General features: G+C 43.8%; 1 protein-coding gene across 11 annotated transcripts in view; it reads right to left on the minus strand.

Moving 5' to 3' along the window:
- The window catches only part of DHX57 (DExH-box helicase 57), an 80276-nt gene that overhangs the window by 19556 nt on the left and 41487 nt on the right, over positions 1–19233 (minus strand). For all 11 annotated transcript variants that reach the window (XR_015057290.1, XR_015057289.1, XR_015057288.1 and 8 more), the window contains exons 11-19: positions 18054–18256; positions 17714–17830; positions 16188–16278; positions 14580–14753; positions 14182–14382; positions 13506–13782; positions 11865–11960; positions 10895–10978; positions 3578–3715 (exon numbers count right to left, since the gene is read on the minus strand). Coding sequence is in view for 3 of the 11 variants with exons in the window: in XM_085877420.1 (XP_085733546.1) it covers positions 3578–3715; positions 10895–10978; positions 11865–11960; positions 13506–13782; positions 14182–14382; positions 14580–14753; positions 16188–16278; positions 17714–17830; positions 18054–18256 (1381 nt within the window). In the remaining 8 variants the exon portion in view is untranslated. The remainder of the gene's footprint in view (positions 1–3577; positions 3716–10894; positions 10979–11864; positions 11961–13505; positions 13783–14181; positions 14383–14579; positions 14754–16187; positions 16279–17713; positions 17831–18053; positions 18257–19233) is intronic.

Here is a 19233-nt window from a genome sequence, read left to right on the forward strand (position 1 = left end):
CAACAACTCAACAACCACGTCATCTCCACAACACATCGACGCCTCGACAAACACCATAACATCCTCGACAGCGGCAAAGTGCCGTCAGTGCGAACTCGTGCCACGACAGGCAGGGCGATTTCAACCACGTCCGCGTGTGATCAGCCGCTTTCACGGCAAAATCGGATCAGAATGGCCTTGCCCTCTGAAGGAACTGGCCAATCAGAAGTTAGAGAGGCGGGGCCAGCCAGGGGTGAAGGTTCAAAGGTGAAAGGGGGAAGGCACCGATTACGGGTGGCAAAACCTTCGGCGGCTTCTCCCCTCAGGGCTATAAAAAGCTGCGTTGGGATGCCGGCAGTCGGTTGGTTGGTGGTGAAGCTGGCGAGCGGAGGTGGTTGTTCAACGGGTCGTTCACCGGTGGAGCCCGGAGTCATCGGAGCTAGCGGCAGCATCGGAGCGTGGGGGTCTGGGGAGACAGCCCCGATACGTTCGGGCGACGCAGAGGAGTGAACGGGGTCGAGAGGAGCATCAACTCTGAAAGAGCAAGGGACCCGTTCGCTCCTCCGAAGCGTCGCTGGCCAGGCTCCCCAAAAAGGGGCCGCGACGAAGCCGGACCACCGAGACCGACCAAACAGCCATACAAGCTGCTCATCAAGCCGCCCAAGCGACTGGTGCGTTCGCGACGCACCGGACCGAACGGAGACACCAGGGGTCGCCGATCACGAAGACCAGAGTCGCCACCAGGGCGGCGAGGTAACCTGCCCGGCCTCTCGGAGCTTTTCAGTCATCCTGGCTCAGGAATATTAAAGGCTTACGAGCCCGTGTCTTTTCTTTCTTGGGTTTTTGTATGAAAGTCTGGCGTCTTGTCTTTAAGTAGAATTGTTGTTAAGTGTCTGTATATACTTGCATTCCGATAGAACCCGGCTGTAGGCTTTTTTTTTTTTACTCGTGTCCTGTCCCTATTCCGCCATTGACTACTTACGTGCCGAGGGTGGAAATAAATACCCATTGTTTGAATGTCAACCCGCTCGTTGAGTCACTTTCTCCATTGACTGCCACGTTGCGTTCGGGGAATTAACTGGCTTTTAAGGCCGAAAAGTGATCAATTGGTCCGACGGGATTTGGCGATTTATAACCGCTCGGCTTCGCATACGGAACGAGCCGCTTGCGGCTCGTTTTCGTGCAGGTCCCGTCAAGGTATAAACTCCCGGTATTTCGGTCTACGCAAATAATTAGGTACATCGATAATTCGGCGATCGACCCTGTAGCGCGTGGACAGAATAATTGGCTAGTTTATGATGTGTTAAGGCATCCGTGAGTGGATTTCGGCGTTGATCCAGAAAGTCACGACTGCATTGCGGCCTTCGGTGGGCGTACGACCGCGATTTGGCTAGAACGTTCGTCCGCACGCCGAATGCGGCGGAAACCACAACAAAATAATGGAGGACATCCCTTCCAAATAATTTAACAAAGGAAGAGACCAATCGGTCCATCAAGCCTGCACAATGGTTGCCATTCTACGACAGTTGTTTTTTCTTTGGATACAGACAAGGCTCATGGAAGAGCTAGAACACAGAACAGATCAGGAAACACCAGAACAAAAGGAACAGTAAAGAGCGTGGGGAGGGGAAGGGGGAGGGGGGACACCAACAGCAAAGTTGAAGGATAAAATAGAGGGAGACTTGGACAAACAATGGGTGTGGGGAGGAATAGGGTGGACAGGATAGACATTTTCTCCCCCCCCCTCCCACCACTCCCCTTCCCTCTCTCTACCCCCTCCCCTCCACTTCACTCCATTTCCCCACTCCCCTCTTTCTCTTTATTTCCATGCTCTATCCTTTTGAAATGTTGAGCATACTCTGTCACAGAGCATAGGTGCCACCAAAGCAGCTTTCTGAGCAAGGGTTATAATGTGTGGTTTGCCATTGCCTTGCCAGCAATAGTTGGCAGGAATTTGAAAATTGGCCATGGTGCCGGCAATAGCTCGCCTATACTCTTTGGGAAGGACACCGTGGAGATCTTCAACGTCCACCAACTAATGTTGGTAGATGGGACACCCATTTAGCGTCCATCGAAGGACGGCACACACATTTATGAATCACCCTGTCTGTGAAACACCAGGAGAAGTATATAACTGGGTCGGCATTCAAGCCTAGGCTCGACAGCTTAGAAGCGAGTGTGCGTACCTCAAGGCCATCCTGTCAGCCGAGGTCTTATATTAACGCACTGTTAATAAACAAGCTGTGATTCCATGTTGTATTTATACGTTTAAGATGCATCTTGTTCGGTGTAATGCATTTCTTCTGGTCTAATGTTGAGCTTTGCCTGCATGTGGAGCCTTTCGAAAGCAGCGCCAGAAGCGGCTGCAGGAAATGTGAGACAGCCGAACACACAAACACACAGACACCACACTTCACATTATATAATAGACAGAGCATACATTTCACACGACATCAATGTGCGTGTGGGGTGTTCCCAGGCCAACCTGACATATAGTGCATGAAGAACGATGGCTTAATTGTCATATACAGTGCAATACCATATCCCATGAGGTTATTGGCCCTTTGGGCACAACTCGGTGATCAATACAATATCAGAACTCTTATCCGCCTAAAAAGTCTTCATTCGCAGCAAGGAATACTGCTCTAGGCTGGCATCCTAGCCTCCCTCCTTGTTCAACTTGACACAATGTAAACCAAGGCCTTCAATACCATCGGAATCTCCCGTGATGAAGCTCATTCTATGGGCCTGTCACGTTGCCGTCACAGACAGGTCAGTCTTGCACTTCTTTCCCCTTCATTCTGGTTTTACAATCTGACCTATCTGTGCTTTCTGCCCCCCCCCCCCAATGTTTCTGTAGTGTGCATGAGGTCCACGATTAACCCGCTTCTAGTGAAACTCTGAAAGTCCCAATCACTGCTCACCTCCCATCATTTGTTTCTCCTTCCTTCCCTTCTCCCCCCCCACCCCCAGCACACACACAGGTGGAAGCAACTTTGAAATTCTCTTTGATCTCATTCTTACCACCAGGTCTTCAAGACAGCTGCTCACCATCATCTCAGATCATTCCCCATCCAAAACCATGATTTTTTTTCTATACCCGTTAAACCACCCAATTTTGCTTCTGTATCCATCTTATCCACCCCCTGCATTCTCCCCTACCACTCATTGTTATCCCCCTCCATTTATAGTCTCTCAGCCCTGCTGTTGACTTTTCCCCCTTCTCTTTGTGCTGTTCCTTTTGTTATGTTGTGTCCTAACCAGGTCTGTGCTCTCACTCTTCCACAAGCCTAGACTCCGTATAAAATAAAATTCAATGAAAATACAAATACCAATGGATGTTTAGGGCTCGTAATTTGGACAGAGTAACAGCACACAATGGCCGACTGCTGTTGCTAAAGTCTGAGATATTTCACATCAATCAGATAAGCTATCCCAGGTTAACACATCATCGGACCAAAAGAACACTCATCGATGCAACAACCTGACTGGGAAGCACCGGGGTGGCATTTAAAAGCTAGGATGTAAATGTGACTCAGAATGGACTTCTTAAAGGAGAATGCCACCTCTTAGCCATCCTGTCTGCTCTGCAACCCACCTCAGGCCCAGTGGCCTGGATGACGCCATCACTGCCTCTGCGACACATCCACTCAATGTCACGTGCACGCAGACCTTCATGCACAAATCCAATGTCAGAAAGAAACTCTGTAAACAGACGCTTCAAGCTGGATATCTCCTGAAAAAGAAAAAAAAATGGCAAATTCATTTCAACAGTGAACAAGTAAAAAATACATAAGATATTGTTACGGATTTCAAAATGCGTTCTGATGAATGTATCCACAGATCCAGGTCCTCAGACAGTTGTTTCCTTAAATGCATGTTCAGATTATCCCCATCCCCATGTCTAATGGGATTTTAAACGTGATGCGTTGAGAAGGGTGAAGAATAGATCCCCTCTCTAATGGGAAGCTTTTTTTTCTCTTTACGACAGACACGTTTACACACATTTCTTTGGCGAGCGCTGACGCCCACCTTATTTTTCCTCATCAACGTTTATGCACATATTTTTCACGAGCGTCGACGCCCGCCTTTTTTTGAGCGCACGGGTCGTCATGGCAATGGTGCGCAAGTGGGGAGAGGTGAGCTTGGGGCGGGGGGACTCTGCGCCCACCGAAACGGGCCGCAGATATAAAAAGAATTGGAGGTCCGTACAGAAGGAGATGAGAAGCTCGCAAGAGGCGGGCAAGCGAGCCAAAAAGAAAACGAGAGTTGAAACGCGCGAGGGAAGAAGTGAGCCAGAAAAAAAGCGAGCGAGCAAGCGCGAGCGAACAAGAAGTGTGGAAGCGCAAGAAGCGAGCAATAAGCAGGTGTAAGCGCACAAAAAAAGGAGAAGAGAAGCGAGCAAGCAAACCGAGAAGTAAGCGAGAGAGGAAGTGTGCAAGAAGCGGGTAAGAGAGAGAGAGAGAGAGAGAGAGAGAGAGAGAGAGAGAGAGAGAGAGAGAGAGAGAGAGAGAGAGAGAGAGAGAGAGAGAGAGAGAGAGAGAGAGAGAGAGAGAGAGAGAGAGAGAGAGAGAGAGAGAGAGAGAGAGAGAGAGAGAGAGAGAGAGACAGACACAGAGAGAGAGACAGACACAGAGAGAGAGAGACAGACAGAGAGAGAGAGAGAGAGAGACAGACACAGAGAGAGAGAGAGAGACAGACACAGAGAGAGAGAGAGAGAGAGAGAGAGAGAGAGAGAGAGAGAGAGAGAGAGAGAGAGAGAGAGAGAGAGAGAGAGAGAGAGAGAGAGAGAGAGATATATGAAGCGCACGAGGGAAGAAGCGAGCCCGAGAGGAAGCATGCAAGCGAGGAAGTGTGTGAGCAAGCAAGCATGTGGTGCACGTGTGGGTGTCTGACCAGTGCCGACAACGAGACAATTCGTCCTTCCCAGTGCTTGAGCAAGCGAGTGTGTGGTGCGTGTGCGGGTGTGAGCAGCGCCGACAACGAGTGAGGCACGGGTCGGTCACCAATGAGTGAGGCGCAGGTCAGTCACCGACGGACCGTGTGGGTCACTGGACGTCACCAGTTTCGTGAAGTGTGAGGAGCTGCCAGTATCGCAGTACCAGGGTCTAAACCCGCAACAGACAATCTCAGTGCCCTCCCAGACGTCGACTGGCATTCAAGGTTGTTGGCGAGAGGGTGCACGGCAAGGCTGGGTGCTGGTGAAGTACGTGACACGCACGCACACATTTCAGGACGTTTTCACTTCACGGACGACTACTCTCTGGTGAGCGAGATGACTCTTCTCCCCACCCCCTGAATGATCTGCTGGGAACCCTTGTCTGTGTTTAGCTGTAAGTAAGTCAACCCTGATAAGCATTTGCTCTCTGTCCCTTTCTTGTCATTTTGATTGATTCTGCCTGAGTAATTATTCATTTCAATTGCTTTGGAATTCATTCATGTATTTACCTCAGAAAATAAAGTTCCTTTTATTTATTTATTTTATTATTGATAAATCATTTGTCGACTTCCAACCTGTCTGTGTTTGTCCTTTCCTTCCATTGGTCTAGCATTGTCCGAACCTCGATAGACAGGGAGGTAATTACCACAGATTTGACCAAAAATAGTCGGCACGCACCAGTGGTTAAAACACTCGGCCGCCCTAATTAAAATGTAATTGAGATAAAATTGGTGCTTTGCTAAGGGCGCGCTCCCCGTACAGGTAACCACGTGACCTCCAGTTAAACGGCATAATTAGATGGTGGACACTGGAACTCGTAGTTAACTGGGTGGCATTCGTGGTTCGAAAACAACCCACCGTGCCATGTTAATTACTGATCCCCGAGGTACCCTGCTACTTACATACTCCCAGAAAGACATCCTCCCACTCACAGCCACTCTTTGCTTCCTACCACTAAGCCAGTTTGCAATCCAATTAGCTACCTGACCAGCCACTCCACAAGCCCTCACTTTGGCTAACAACCTCCGATGTGCTTCCTTATCAAATGCCTTCTTAAAGTCTCGATATACCATGTCCACTGCTTTTCCCTCATGCACCCAATCAGACACTGCTTCATAGAACTCTAAAAGATTTGGTAAACAAGAACTACCTTTGTTAAACCCATGCTGACTACCTTCAATTAGTTTGTATTTATTTAAATGGTTACTCATCTGGTCCCTAATTGACATCTTCAACACGTTCCCCACAACTGAAGTCAAGCTAGCAGGTCTGTAATTCTCCAATTCTTCTCTGGATCCTTCCTTAAATAATGGTGTTACATTTGCTCCTCTCCAATCCTCCGGTACCTGTCCTGACTCCAGTGAGCTGTTGAAAATATCCGTTAACATCTTTCTTAACGACTCAGCCACCTTCCTCAATACTCTCGGTTGCATATTATCTGGACCCGGAGCCTTATCTTCTCTTCGATTACCTTGCTGTTCCTTTACTTCCTCCAATCCAACCTGTAAAAGCCCTTCTTCAGCACCTTGACAGATACTCCAAGCTATTGGCAATTATCCTGGCTGTTCTTGTGTAAAAGTTGAAGAAAATACCTGTTTAATAAGCCTGCCATCTCACTTTCATCACGAACCATTCTCCTGGTGCTATTCCTCAATGGGCCCACACCTGTTCTTTTCTCCTGATATACTTAAAGAAAGCCTTGCTATTATGTTTAATATTCTTAGCCATGTCCTTCGCATACTCTCCTTTGGCTTGCCGAGTTATTTTCTTCACTTGCCTCCGTTTACTTCGATAGTGATATAAATCTAACTCCAGTCCTGTTATTGTAAACCTAATAAGTTCCTTATGCTTCTCCTTAATAGCATTCCTTGTCTCACGACTCAACCACCCTGGCCTCTTTCTGCTTATAGTTTTACACCTCATTGGAATGTACTTACTCTGCACTCGACACATTTGGTCCTTAAAGAATTTCCCATTTATCTGATTCTGATCGTCCCATTGTTGGTTTCTCCCAATCTACATCACCCAACACTCTCCCCATACTCTCAAGGTTTGCCTTCCTTAACAGAACCCTTAACCCTTAACAGAATCTTTGCACACACAACATTATGGTCACTTGCTCCTAAATGCTCCCCAACCTCCACCTCCTCCACCATAATGGGATCATTACTTAAAAGGAGGTCGAACACTGCACTCCCCTTAGTGGGCTTATCCACAACCTGGGTTAAAAAGCAATCCTGGACTAAAACTAGGAAATCCTCATCTGCTCTGGCCTTTCTCTGTTCCTCCACCCAATCTATCCCTGGCAAGTTAAAATCCCCCATTATCAACACTCTTCCCTTACCACATGCCCTTTTTAATTCTTCATGCACTCCTCCTTCCTCTTCCTTCACACCCAGAGCCTTATAAAAGCATTCTACCATCATATTACTGTTTTTACAATCTCTAATCTCAACCAATACAGAATCCTCAACATTAATTCCCTCCTTAATGTCACCCCTTTCTCTTGATAAAATTCTGTCCTTTACCCAGATTGCTACTCCTCCTCCTCCTCCTATTCTCTCCTTCCTACCACACCAATACACCTTGTAGCCTTCTAATCCTGTCCTCCGGTTTCTCTCCTCCTTAAACCATGTCTCACTTACTGCAGCTATATCGTACTCCTCACTATCTACTTTGGCTTCAAGCTCTTCCATCTTATTATTTAAACTTCTGGCATTGACATAGAATATATTCAACTTATCCTTTCGTGAAATTCTATTTTCCTGCCTGGCCTTACTCATCACAAGTACATGATCCTTTCCTTCCTTCATAGCTTCCCCACCCTCCGCTGACCTAAAAAAAAAAGCCTGAATTCCTTCCTCAATTCCCACTGCAAACCTTACTGCCCCCTTTCTATTTAATATACGGCCATCATTCTGGAAACACTCCCTTTGTCCCCTAAATTATTCCCACTGCTTCTTAAATGTAAAACCTTCCTCCCTACACCATTCTTCCAGCCATTGGTTGATGTCTATTGCTCTGCTCATAATGTTGTTTGCTAACCTTTGGAGAATCCCAGAAAACATGATCTCACAACCCTTTGCTTTCAGCCGCTTACCCAATATCCTATATCCATTTTTCAAAACCTCTGAGTAAACTTTCCCAACATCATTCGCACCAAGGTGTACCACAACCAACTTCCTGCAATGACCCGATACAATATCGTTCACCCTTCCTTCAATGTCCAAGCCTGGTGTTGGCTTCGTGGTTAGGGTGGTGGCTTGGGATTCCAGGGTCCTGAGTTCAAGCCCCGTTGGCTGCTGAATTAACACCAGGGGGTTGACTCAGCCTGCCATCCTTCCGAGGTCGGTGAAATGAGTACCAGTGTACTGGTCCCGGTGTATGCCCCGGTAAGAATAGGTGTACCATATCCCTGTGTGTCGTAAGAGGCGACCAGGGTTGGCGTCAGGAAGGGCATCCGGCTGTAAAACATTGCCTCAAGAAAAAGCCCAACCCCTGCACAGCAGGGAAAAATGGCTGTAAAAACGGTCAATTATTCTTTTTTCTTCCTTCAATGTCCCCGATCCTGCTCCTTCAGAACTGCACAGAATTGTATGTCTACGATCCCTTCTGCAGAATGAAGAACCCACATATTTAATCGTCTAATCACCCACAAAAAACGTCTCCAATACATCATTTCTACCAATCTCTGTTGCTGCACAGTCACCACTACCTACACCATCACCAGTGCCTGCTCCCACTGCACCGTCTCCACTTCCAATATCCTCAGCAACCTCACTCCGCAATCATAACCAACTATTATCTTCAAATTTCTCACATTCTGCTACTTGCTGCAAATTATCGATGCGTTCCCTCAACCTCGTAATAACCATCCTCAAGTGGACGATTTCCTCACACTTCCTAAAACAGTAAGAACCCTCTGCTTCCCCTATTGTTCATATGGCCCACATTGAGCAACTATCACATTTTATGAACTCCTCTTCCTTTCCCCTTCAGTCTCTATTTATACCCTTTTTCATCCCCATACTCGCAAGGCCCCAACTGAATTAAATGCTAAACTTAATATGAGGCCTCCCCCTGCTTCTTTCAATAAACGAACACAAATACCCACTAAAACTGGTATGAACACGACTGCTTTATGAATGTAGTCCCACAGCCTCTGACACAAATCACAAAAACAAAATACGTAAAACAACACACAAAACAAGCCGGTAGGAGACATGGGTGATCGCTACATAATTGCATACTAGTCATACAGTTTTTGATGGATCGGGCTGAAATTTTTTGACAAAGAGGTTGATTATAGTGCGCATAAAAGCGTGGAAGCCGATTTTTGATTTTCGAAAAAATTTCAAAGTCCCGTTGCTAGGCAACGGTGGTGTCCATAGCAATGGTGCTCAAAAGCATACGACTAGATCCTGGTATGAACCTACCTGTCAAGTTTCATCAAAATCAGTCGACTCCTCTGGCCTCCAGAGCTGTCCATTACATACAGACAAACATACAGACAGACGGAAAAAGTGAAAATAAGGGTACTCTAGCGACCACCCAACAAACATACAAACAGACGGAAAAACTGACAATAATGGTACTCTCACGACCACTCAAAAAAAAAAAAAACACTTTTGGTCTGGTTGAGCTTACACAGCCTCTTGCAAACTACAGGAAATGACGTCCTCACAGTTGTTGTTAATGGGAGTTGGGGATTTGTTTTTATTATCTTGCCAAAACGAAGTTTTTGCAAGATATGTTAGTCAGCTTGTATGTTTTTTATTTATTTATTTATTTATTTTTTGTTTGTCTGCAATCACGTATAAAAAATTCTGCAGAGCACAGTTATCATTGGAAATTTTTGTAACCGCATATCAGAGGCCTATAGAGGTCCCTTTCAGTGCACAAAATTTTGAAGGTCAAGGTCAAAGGTCAAGGTCACTTTGTCGCAAATCAGGGGAGTCGACGAAACCCTTATTTTTTGAGTAATTTTAATCGAATCGTCTCCAAACTTAATGGGAATGTAGTATATGGTCTGGTGCTCAGATGATTAATTTTTGGTGGCGATTGGCCTTGACCTTCATGGTTAGCGCCTGAGGTCAAACATATTTGACCCCAAGGTCAAATTTTCAAGTTTTAGGAACCATATCGTGTAGTACCTCAAATTGAACACCTCGATGAGTGCTTTCTAGATATGTCAAGCTTGAGACATTACGACGTCATTTGGTGACGTTATGAGGCAAACACATATTTTTCATGGTTACTCTGTAGAACGATTCTCATCGGAATCTCGTAGGCAGATATTCCTCAAGGAGTCGCTCCTGGTGGATAGCAGCTCTGTTCACCTCAGTGTGACCTTAAAGAAGTCACACGTGGTCACCTTTTGGCAAGATACGGGTCACCCTGCGGGTGACATTGGTTTATTTTATTATTCATAATAAATGATGCAAGTCATCATTTATTGTCTGTTTGCCAAGTTTGAATAAGATCGGAAAAAGCTTATCCGAGAAATGGTTGAGGACGTGTTTGACACCAGGTTTTTTTTGCAATAAATTGGCCGCCAGTCGGCCATCTTGGATCTGATGTGGAAAAAAAAAGGGCGTGCATATGTCCACCATCATGTGTTGTCTTTGTGCCAAGTACGGAAAAAATTGGTCTCCACATGTCTGAGATATGGTTGCGGACGCACGCACACACGCACGCAAAAAGAAAAAAAAAAGAAAAAAAAAAAAACGACAACAAATCCATAAGCCCCCGTTTCGGAGTTATAAACCACGTCACAGAAAACGTTTCGGACAAATCCATAAGTCCAATGGGGGCTAATAAAACTGAAAAAGCATTTAGCTTTCCAAGGTCTTTGCTCAAGTTAACAAAATAAAGTTGTGGATAATTGAAAGTGCTCAGCAGAACTCTACATCTCTCACAAACAACCTGTGAGCTACAAACAAAGCAAACAACATATGTAGTGTGCAAATGCTTTACCTGCAGCACCGTTTGAGACAGGAAATTTTCCTTGGAGTACCTGTAAGCCTCTTGGGACCCACCTTTCAAGGCTTTAATCCATCCCTTTAATAAAAAGAAAGGTTGCACCAACATGAGATAAACCATGTCACAGAGTTTGTTTGGCAACTGACAAACTCCCAAATATACATTTCAACACCAAGTTATGAACTTGTAAAATAATCAATAGAATCTTCATGAACCATATAAAACTAGAAGGGCACTCTTCTACATTGCGACATCACCAGATATGCCTCCGCCCACAAAAAAAAAAAATATATATATATATATATATATATATATATATATATATATATATATATATATATATATATATACATACATATATGGCTGCTGAACCACGTGACCGATGTCAACAATTTTTTTTTTTACCCCCATACAATTTACCCCGAGATGACCCTCAAGAATTTGCATACCGATCGGACAATGCGTTTGACGCATGCAATTATGACGTCATAACAAAGCTCCCTATTACATCATCAAATTTTTTTTTCAATTATTTCCCATGGAGAGTACTTAACATGTGCCAAGTATAAATTTTTTTCCATGGAGCGCTTTCCGAGATACAGTGAGGTCCAAAGTTTTTCCTTTTTTCCAACATGGCTGCCACACCACATGACCGATGATGTCATAATTATCCTTAAAACATTCCACATGAGTAGTCACACCTCTAGTGAAAATTTTGCCTCGATCCGATGAGGGGTTGCAGAGAAAACGGAGAAAATCAGCACGGACGGACGTACGTTCGGACGGACAGACGGACGGACAACCCAAAAAAACATAATACCTCTGGCGACTTCGTCAGCAGAGGCATAAACACAAGATTGCCCGTCAGATCAGTAAAAAGTCAATAAACCAAGCAATGACAACGAGACCATCACTTTCATTATTTCCTGTGAAAAGGGCCCGAAACGATGACAAGTTACCTCACCTTGTAGGCCTTCAGCATGGTCAGGTGGTCACAGCTGGCAACAGCAAACGTGCGCTTCTTGGCCGCAGCCTCCTCCTGATTTTCCCAAGGTGAAAGCTGCAGTGAGGAAACAGTCTATTTTCTGCTGCTGGCATAGGAAATTTTGTGACAATTAAAGGAACAATGAATGCTGACAAATACAAGCAGATCCTAATCCCTTATACAAGGAGGCCAATTCGTGACAACTTTGACCGCAAACTGCAAATGGCGAGTATTTATGAACAGCAGTCAGGAACTCCACAACTATTGGAATGCCACCCAACCTTCAAGTTCTGACTTTATCAAAGAAGCGGTCTTGGGTTGCAGAAGTTTTCAATTTAATCACAGACTCGAACACTGGAGAACACCTTTTTAACACTTTCAAAACCCTTCCATTTAGCAGTACTTGGACAAAATATCCCGGCATTTTATGTCAAGCCCAATCAAATTTACCGCTTGTAGACCTCAACCATGTCCAAACAGCAGAGGGGAATGTGCTCTTTTGAACTCTCTAGTTACCTCCACCACCAAAAGGTGGACAGATGTTATGGTTTCACCCAAGTCTGTCTGCTTGTTTGGCTGTGAACAAGATATCTCAAAAAATTGTGGACAGATAAAGATGAAATTTGGTGCAGAGATTGGATGTATGACAAGCACATAATGGTTAGATTTTGGCGAAGATCCGGATCTGATAATTTTTCAAGTGATTTTTCACCATTAAGAGATAGGGCTAAAAAGAATCCATCCATTCATCCATTGGGACCATACTCTGTGCAGAGCGTTGTTGCTGCCAAAGCAGTCTCCTTGGCTATTGAGCACAATCCTGGTCGAGTCGCCCCTCCGATGCAGGATACCAGCAAGCTGGCACTCATTTTGCCGACCTCAGAAGGATGACAGGCAGAGTCAAACCCACCTGGTATTAATTCAACAGCCAAGGGGGATTTGAACTCAGGATCCCAGGATCCCAAGCCCAGCACCCCAACCATAAAAAGAATATTTAGCACGATATCTCAAAAAGTTATGGACTGATTCAGACGAAACTTGGTGGACAGGTTGGGTGTGTGACGAAGACAAATTGATTCGATTTTGGTGAGGATCGGAATCCAGATACGAATTTTTTTTTTAATTCTTAATGAATTCTTTAACGTTGAGAGATGGGGTCAAAACACTATACAGTATAGCACGATATTTCAAAAAGTTGTGGATGGATTATCACAAAACTTGGTGGATGAGTTGGTTTGATGACAAGCCAATTACATTTCGGTTCAGGTCAGCAGATCTGGCCTATCAGTGGGAAATGAAACGTAAACTGTTCAGCCTGGCGGAGGTATGCGCTCTACTGAGTGCCGCTCTAGTTATTACGGCAATTGTAATATTAGACAAAAATCTCTTCCTCGAGGCTGGATTTCTGCAAGTAAATAAAGAAAATAGACTTTGACATGACTTGCCTTCTGCACCATTGGAATTTCAAGACAGGAGGTGGGATCCCAAGGCAAATATCAACTGGGTGGCCATTTATCACAAACAATCCCTTTTGATAGCTCGTGTACGTTGGAATTATTGCAGGCCATTCCCATTAGATGCCAAATTAAACCATCAAAAGAGAAAGTTCTCAAGACCTACAAAGGGAGAACGAGAGGCGAGGGAGGCAGCAATTGTGAGCACGGGGTCCAGACAATGGAAGATACACCCCAGAAGCATAAGCTTGCCAAGGCGCACATCAATGGGGAGAGAGGCAAGGTGGTAGCCCAGTGGTGTGAGCTGTTCTTCATTATCTAGTGCACCGATGTCAAGCAGGCGCTGAATGGCATTCTCCAATGCTTCGGGCAACGGTGGTTCAACTAGCTGGTTAAGCACATCCACAAGCGTCTGATTCTGAAAAGCCGGCAGGATCTTGATTCTGCAAAACAACATTATACTAGCTTTCTTAAACATTGATCCGAGGGAATCTCAAGGCAACATGACAGCCACACTACATGAGGAGCTTATATAAATTACAGGCAGGAAAAAGAATGTTGGTGCACACGAGTAGGTACGGCAGGACAAATGGCTGAAAAGGGATAGCTGGAATAGGAACAATGCTAACATATCCTGCATAAGGTGATAGGGTTCCCTTACAATATGCCAAAATGAAATATCCTGGCCTGGCAGATTGAGACAAAATAGCAAAACAAAATAGCAAAATATTTTAGCAAAACAATTGAACATGTTGACACCAGGACAGCTTGCACATGAGCTACATCAAGAGATATGCATCATGTGCGAAACAGTACGGTAAGCAAGTGGGCTTTAGACATACCGCAGGCACAGCTGTTCAATCGGAATTCTCATAATCTCAGGCACCTGCTGAGCCAACAGCTGGTGATTGAAGTGATGACTTGTGAATAAATGGAAACAAACACCAGGTCCAACACGTCCGGCACGCCCACATCGCTGCACCGAATTTGCTCGTGATACCCACGTATCATCCAGGCTCTCCATACTCTTGGCTGGGTCGAAACTGTGTTCAACACATCAGATTACAGACTTGTGCATGCAAACAGAGCTGAATGGTATGGTACACATGTAATGACGTCTGCATCATACATCAAAGAACAAAAACGAGCACAAGAGGATGAGAAGCATCCTCTAAGTCTAAGAAAACAGCACTCACTCATGAAATGCAGGCATTCCACCACACCACCAATTTCTCCTTACCGCTTCTCCTTCATGCGACCAGTATCGATCACGTACACGATATCGTCAATCGTAAGAGACGTCTCTGCAATGTTTGTCGAGATGACGATTTTGGTGACCCCTGCTGGAGGCTTTTGGAATACGGCATGTTGCTCCTCTCTGCTCAGGCATGAATGGAGAGGAAGCAGCAAACACCTGCTGACACACAACACCACTTACATTGGAATCCGACGAAAGATTTTTCAAACTGTGGATGTGAGTGTGTAGAACCAAGTGAGCAGTCTTTATTAAAAAAAAAATAATATAAAAAAACTGCGAATGCTGCAGCATCAGGACAACTGGAAAATGGTTTATGGTAGAACAAATCGTTATTGCTCCAACAGCGCCACTTGTTTGTAAAAATTAACAGCACTCTTAGATGACGTGAAATCGACCGATTTGCCTCTGCCCACGTCATTATAATACTTGTACCAAGTTTGGTTTTTAATCCCACCTTTTTTTTTTAACCTGACATGACCTCTGACGTCTTGATGCCAAAATCGAATCAGTTAAATCTGCACATTATATGGAATTACAAGGAAATTATGCGCAGGAGGAGGCCATTAGGCCCATCGTGCCTGCACCACACCAATACCAGAATTAATAAATTCATCAATACCCCTTCCCTTCGTGTGCAGCCTTTTGGCTGCTACACTGGTACTCATTTCGCCAACCTCGGAAGGATGACAGGCCGAGTCAACCCCCTGGTGTTAATTCAGTGGCCAACAGGGCTTGAACTCAGGACCCCAGGATCCCAGGACACCACCCTAACCGCTAAGGCAACACCAGGCTCATATAATGATACATACTTGTATCAAGTTTGGTCAAAATCCAATCACTGGTTCACAAGTTAGCATGGCAACAGAATTTTTACCTCTTCACTCCAATATCTAATCAGTTCATCTTTGCATCAATCTACATATGTGTACCAACTTTGACTGAAATCATCTCAGCCATTCTTAAGTTATCGCCGTAACGAAAACCTATCACGGATGGACGAACGCACAGACAACCCGAAAAAAAAAAAAACAGTGCCTCCAGCGAGTTCGTCAGCAGAGGTATAAAAGAAAAGCTAAAATACAAAATGGATCAGCAGAATTTGATGTCAATGCATACATGGATATGCCTCCACCCTCTTTAAATTTGAGATCAAACATAACACATGAGATGTTTATGTTATGCTCGATCTCAATTTAAGGTCGCAAGGAAAATTGAGGGTCATAGGAGAAAGAGCACAAGAGAGAAAAAGCCATCAGACGTTTCTAACTTGAGTTACCGTCTGCAAAAATTATTTTCAAAAGGTCTGTGACCTTGAATCTTTTAAAGCCAAGATCTAATCACTTTGTCTTCGTATTACAGTCCACACGTGTGCCAAGTTTGATTGAAATAGTTCACAAGTTACTGTGGTAACAAAAATCTGACAGACAGCCAGACTACCCAACGGCATGATGCCCCCGGCCTTCGACTGTGGAGGAATAACAAAAAAAAAAAGCAGTACACATGCAAAATAAGTGCAAAAACGCCATTGCAAAAAAATTTGCAGCAAACAGTATTATAACTGCAGAGTGACAGAAATAAGCAATCAAGCACCTTTGGCCACTGTTGAACAGTTGGTTGGTTTGTAATTGCTGAAGCAATGTTTTGATTTCCATAAATCCTGGCACAAACACCAGCACAGCTCCTGCAACGGAACAAAACAATTTAACCCAGGCAGCAAAGTAATATATATTTATATATATATATACACACAACTTTTTAAGTCAACGTTTCACATTATCACAGAGTACAGCACAAACTATGTTTGGCATATGCCAAAGAACCCCATACTGCGATAGTATAGCTCAAAATTATCTTGAATGAAGGCAGTTACTTGTATTTTAATTCGCAATGAAAACTAGAAGGGCACTCGGGAGAGCGAATACCTCCGTCACAAAATGCTTAATGCAGTAGAACATATTGGGGCAAATAATTTTTTGAAATATCGTGCTATATATATATAGTTTTCACCCCATCTCTCAATAGGTGAAGAATCACTTTAAAAATTCTGGTGGTCGGATCTGGATCCGGTTTTGAATCTTCACCAAAATGTAATCAATTTGTTGTTGTTGCACACCCAACCTGCCCACGAAGTTTCGTCCAAATCCATCCACAACTTTTTGAGATATCGTGATATTTATCGTTTTTGGTCCTATCTCGAAGTGGTGAGGAATCGCTTTAAAAAAATTTGAGTAGCCTGGACTGGATACGAATCTTCACCAAAATCCAATTAATTCATACTTGTCACACATCCAACCTGCCCACCAAATCCGAATCCGTCCACAACATTTTGAGATATCCTGCACACAAACAGACAGACAGCCAAGAAAGATGTGCATTTCACGATACTTGGGAAATCCATAAAACAAATTTGACTGAAAAACAATTGGTGGTTTAATTCAATGACCAAATACACAAATCCTCTTCAAATTGAGTAAATCAGATGAAAATTGACAATTTTATAAATCTGGCTGATGTTGGCCTTTGGCCAATGTCGACCTCAGAAATAATTGGTAGTTGAATGCAATGACCAAATATGCATCTCTTCAAATTTCAAATCAATCGGATGAAAATTGAGGATTTCAGAAATTTGACAAAGTTGTTAACAATTTAACCAATGTTGACCTTTTGACGTCAAAAACAATGGGCTTCTTGCTTATGACGAACTGTACCATGTGATGAAGTTTTGTGACCATCGGTTTAAAATTGTGACCTGTAGGTGATTAACATACAAAGGGACAGAATAGTGCACAAGACCAACCAATATACTTGAAAAAAATCTTCCATTTTCACAAGTAACAAACAGGGGAGAAAACAACTTCCTTCCACCCTTGGTGGCAGAGGTAAAAAGGCAAAATGGTACAACCAACACGGATGCAAAATTTGATGGGTATCAGGCTTGCCCTGTTTTCCTTTTTTTTTGCTATGATTTTCAGATGTTCATCCATGCAGAGAATTGCCTTGTTAAATATAATAGGATAGAAGTTCATTTCGGTATAAAATGAAATTATAAAAAGAAAAGGTGAACGAATGGTCTTTATTCATGCATCAGAAAGTAAGGCTAAAGTTTCTGACCATACCTGGTCCATCTGGATGATTTCCATTTACGATAAATTCCAGTAATGCTTCGATCAAATCAAGGTTCACTTTTTCCACGTCCATAGCTGCCAGCGTCCTCAACACCGTTTTGCTGCAACCTGAGCAACACAAATTCCCGATTGCTTGTTTTTTGACAATGTCCAATAATTTGGTCAAACATCACAATGGAAGATTCCATATTTACATCTGGTCTGAGGTGATGGAACCAGTGGGGGAAACAGCGAAGTGAGTTTTTTTGTCGAGCTGCAATAAGATTTAAACACATCTAATGGAAAAAAAAAATGATGACGACATTGAAAATCCCAAGCCAACCCCATGTACCTTGGTATCTCTGCTGTAGCTGTGTCAAGGTCAAGTCGTGGTCAGGCTGACTATCTTCAGGTACGACCACAGGCCCAAGCACCAATTCTTCAAACTCTTCTTCCAGGTCCTGCATTGTACTTTTCGCCCGTTTAGATTTCTTACCCGCTCCGTTCGGACGCCGTAAGGACCGCATATATGGACTCCGATCCTTTAATACGTAGCTAAAATGCACATCAGGACAAACATGCATCATTGCAATTGCGTTATGAAAGACGATTGACTCGACAAATCATGGCACGTAGTATGTTACTTCGTGCATTAAAGAATTTTCAACCACCCATTACAAGACCTTTTATCTTGCAGTGGAAGGACAGATTTATTTGGCAACAAACACCACCCTCCCCCCCACCACCCCTCCTCCCCGTTCCCAAAAACAAACATGAGAGAGTTCTTCGAATACGATAACCTGTGCAGTGTTCAAGATACTTCAATTTTAATAAAATAATGATTTTAAATATAGGTCAAAAAAAAAATTTCTAATCTGGAATTGTAGCACTACTGAAGTAGTCTTATACACTGCAATAAGACATTGATTCGCAGTTTAGGAGATGGTGGCTTTATCGATCACCATAGAACACAGCGTCAATTGGCATCATAAATAGCTATCGGCAGCCTCATCTTCACCACAATATTGTACCCTCTCAAATGCTACATATCAATATATAACATGGTCCTTGGAAGTATTATGAAGGCAATTTGTGTTCTACGGTGTTCCAGTATTGTCGTTACATGATATTCATGGGGAATATATTCATGATACATGATATTCATGGGGAATACGTTCCTGAAAAATTCCACGAATGTCAAATCCAAAATGTCGGGGAATTGTTTCAATGGGAAAAAAGGGAATAGGTTCCAGCGGTTAGTCATTCATAAGGGAAAATCAAAAAAAAATCCCATGAAGATCTGCGAATACACAAAGCACAGGGCCGCAAATGTAGAAGGTCAGAAAAACTGCGAATACGTGAAAGCACATGGCCGTGAATGTAGCAGTCACATTTTATGAACCGCGAACAAGTGGGATCCGCTAATCCTGTACATCATTCAATTTAAATAAATGTTTAAAGGCAAATAAATTATTTAATTCCAGGTTTTACAGCCGTTTTATCCAGTGTCTTTCACATCACCCTAACACGCA

Source organism: Eptatretus burgeri, chromosome 4 (genome assembly GCF_056783735.1).
Source record: "Eptatretus burgeri isolate ZD-2024b chromosome 4, Ebu_testis_v1, whole genome shotgun sequence".
Classification (NCBI taxonomy): domain Eukaryota; kingdom Metazoa; phylum Chordata; class Myxini; order Myxiniformes; family Myxinidae; genus Eptatretus; species Eptatretus burgeri.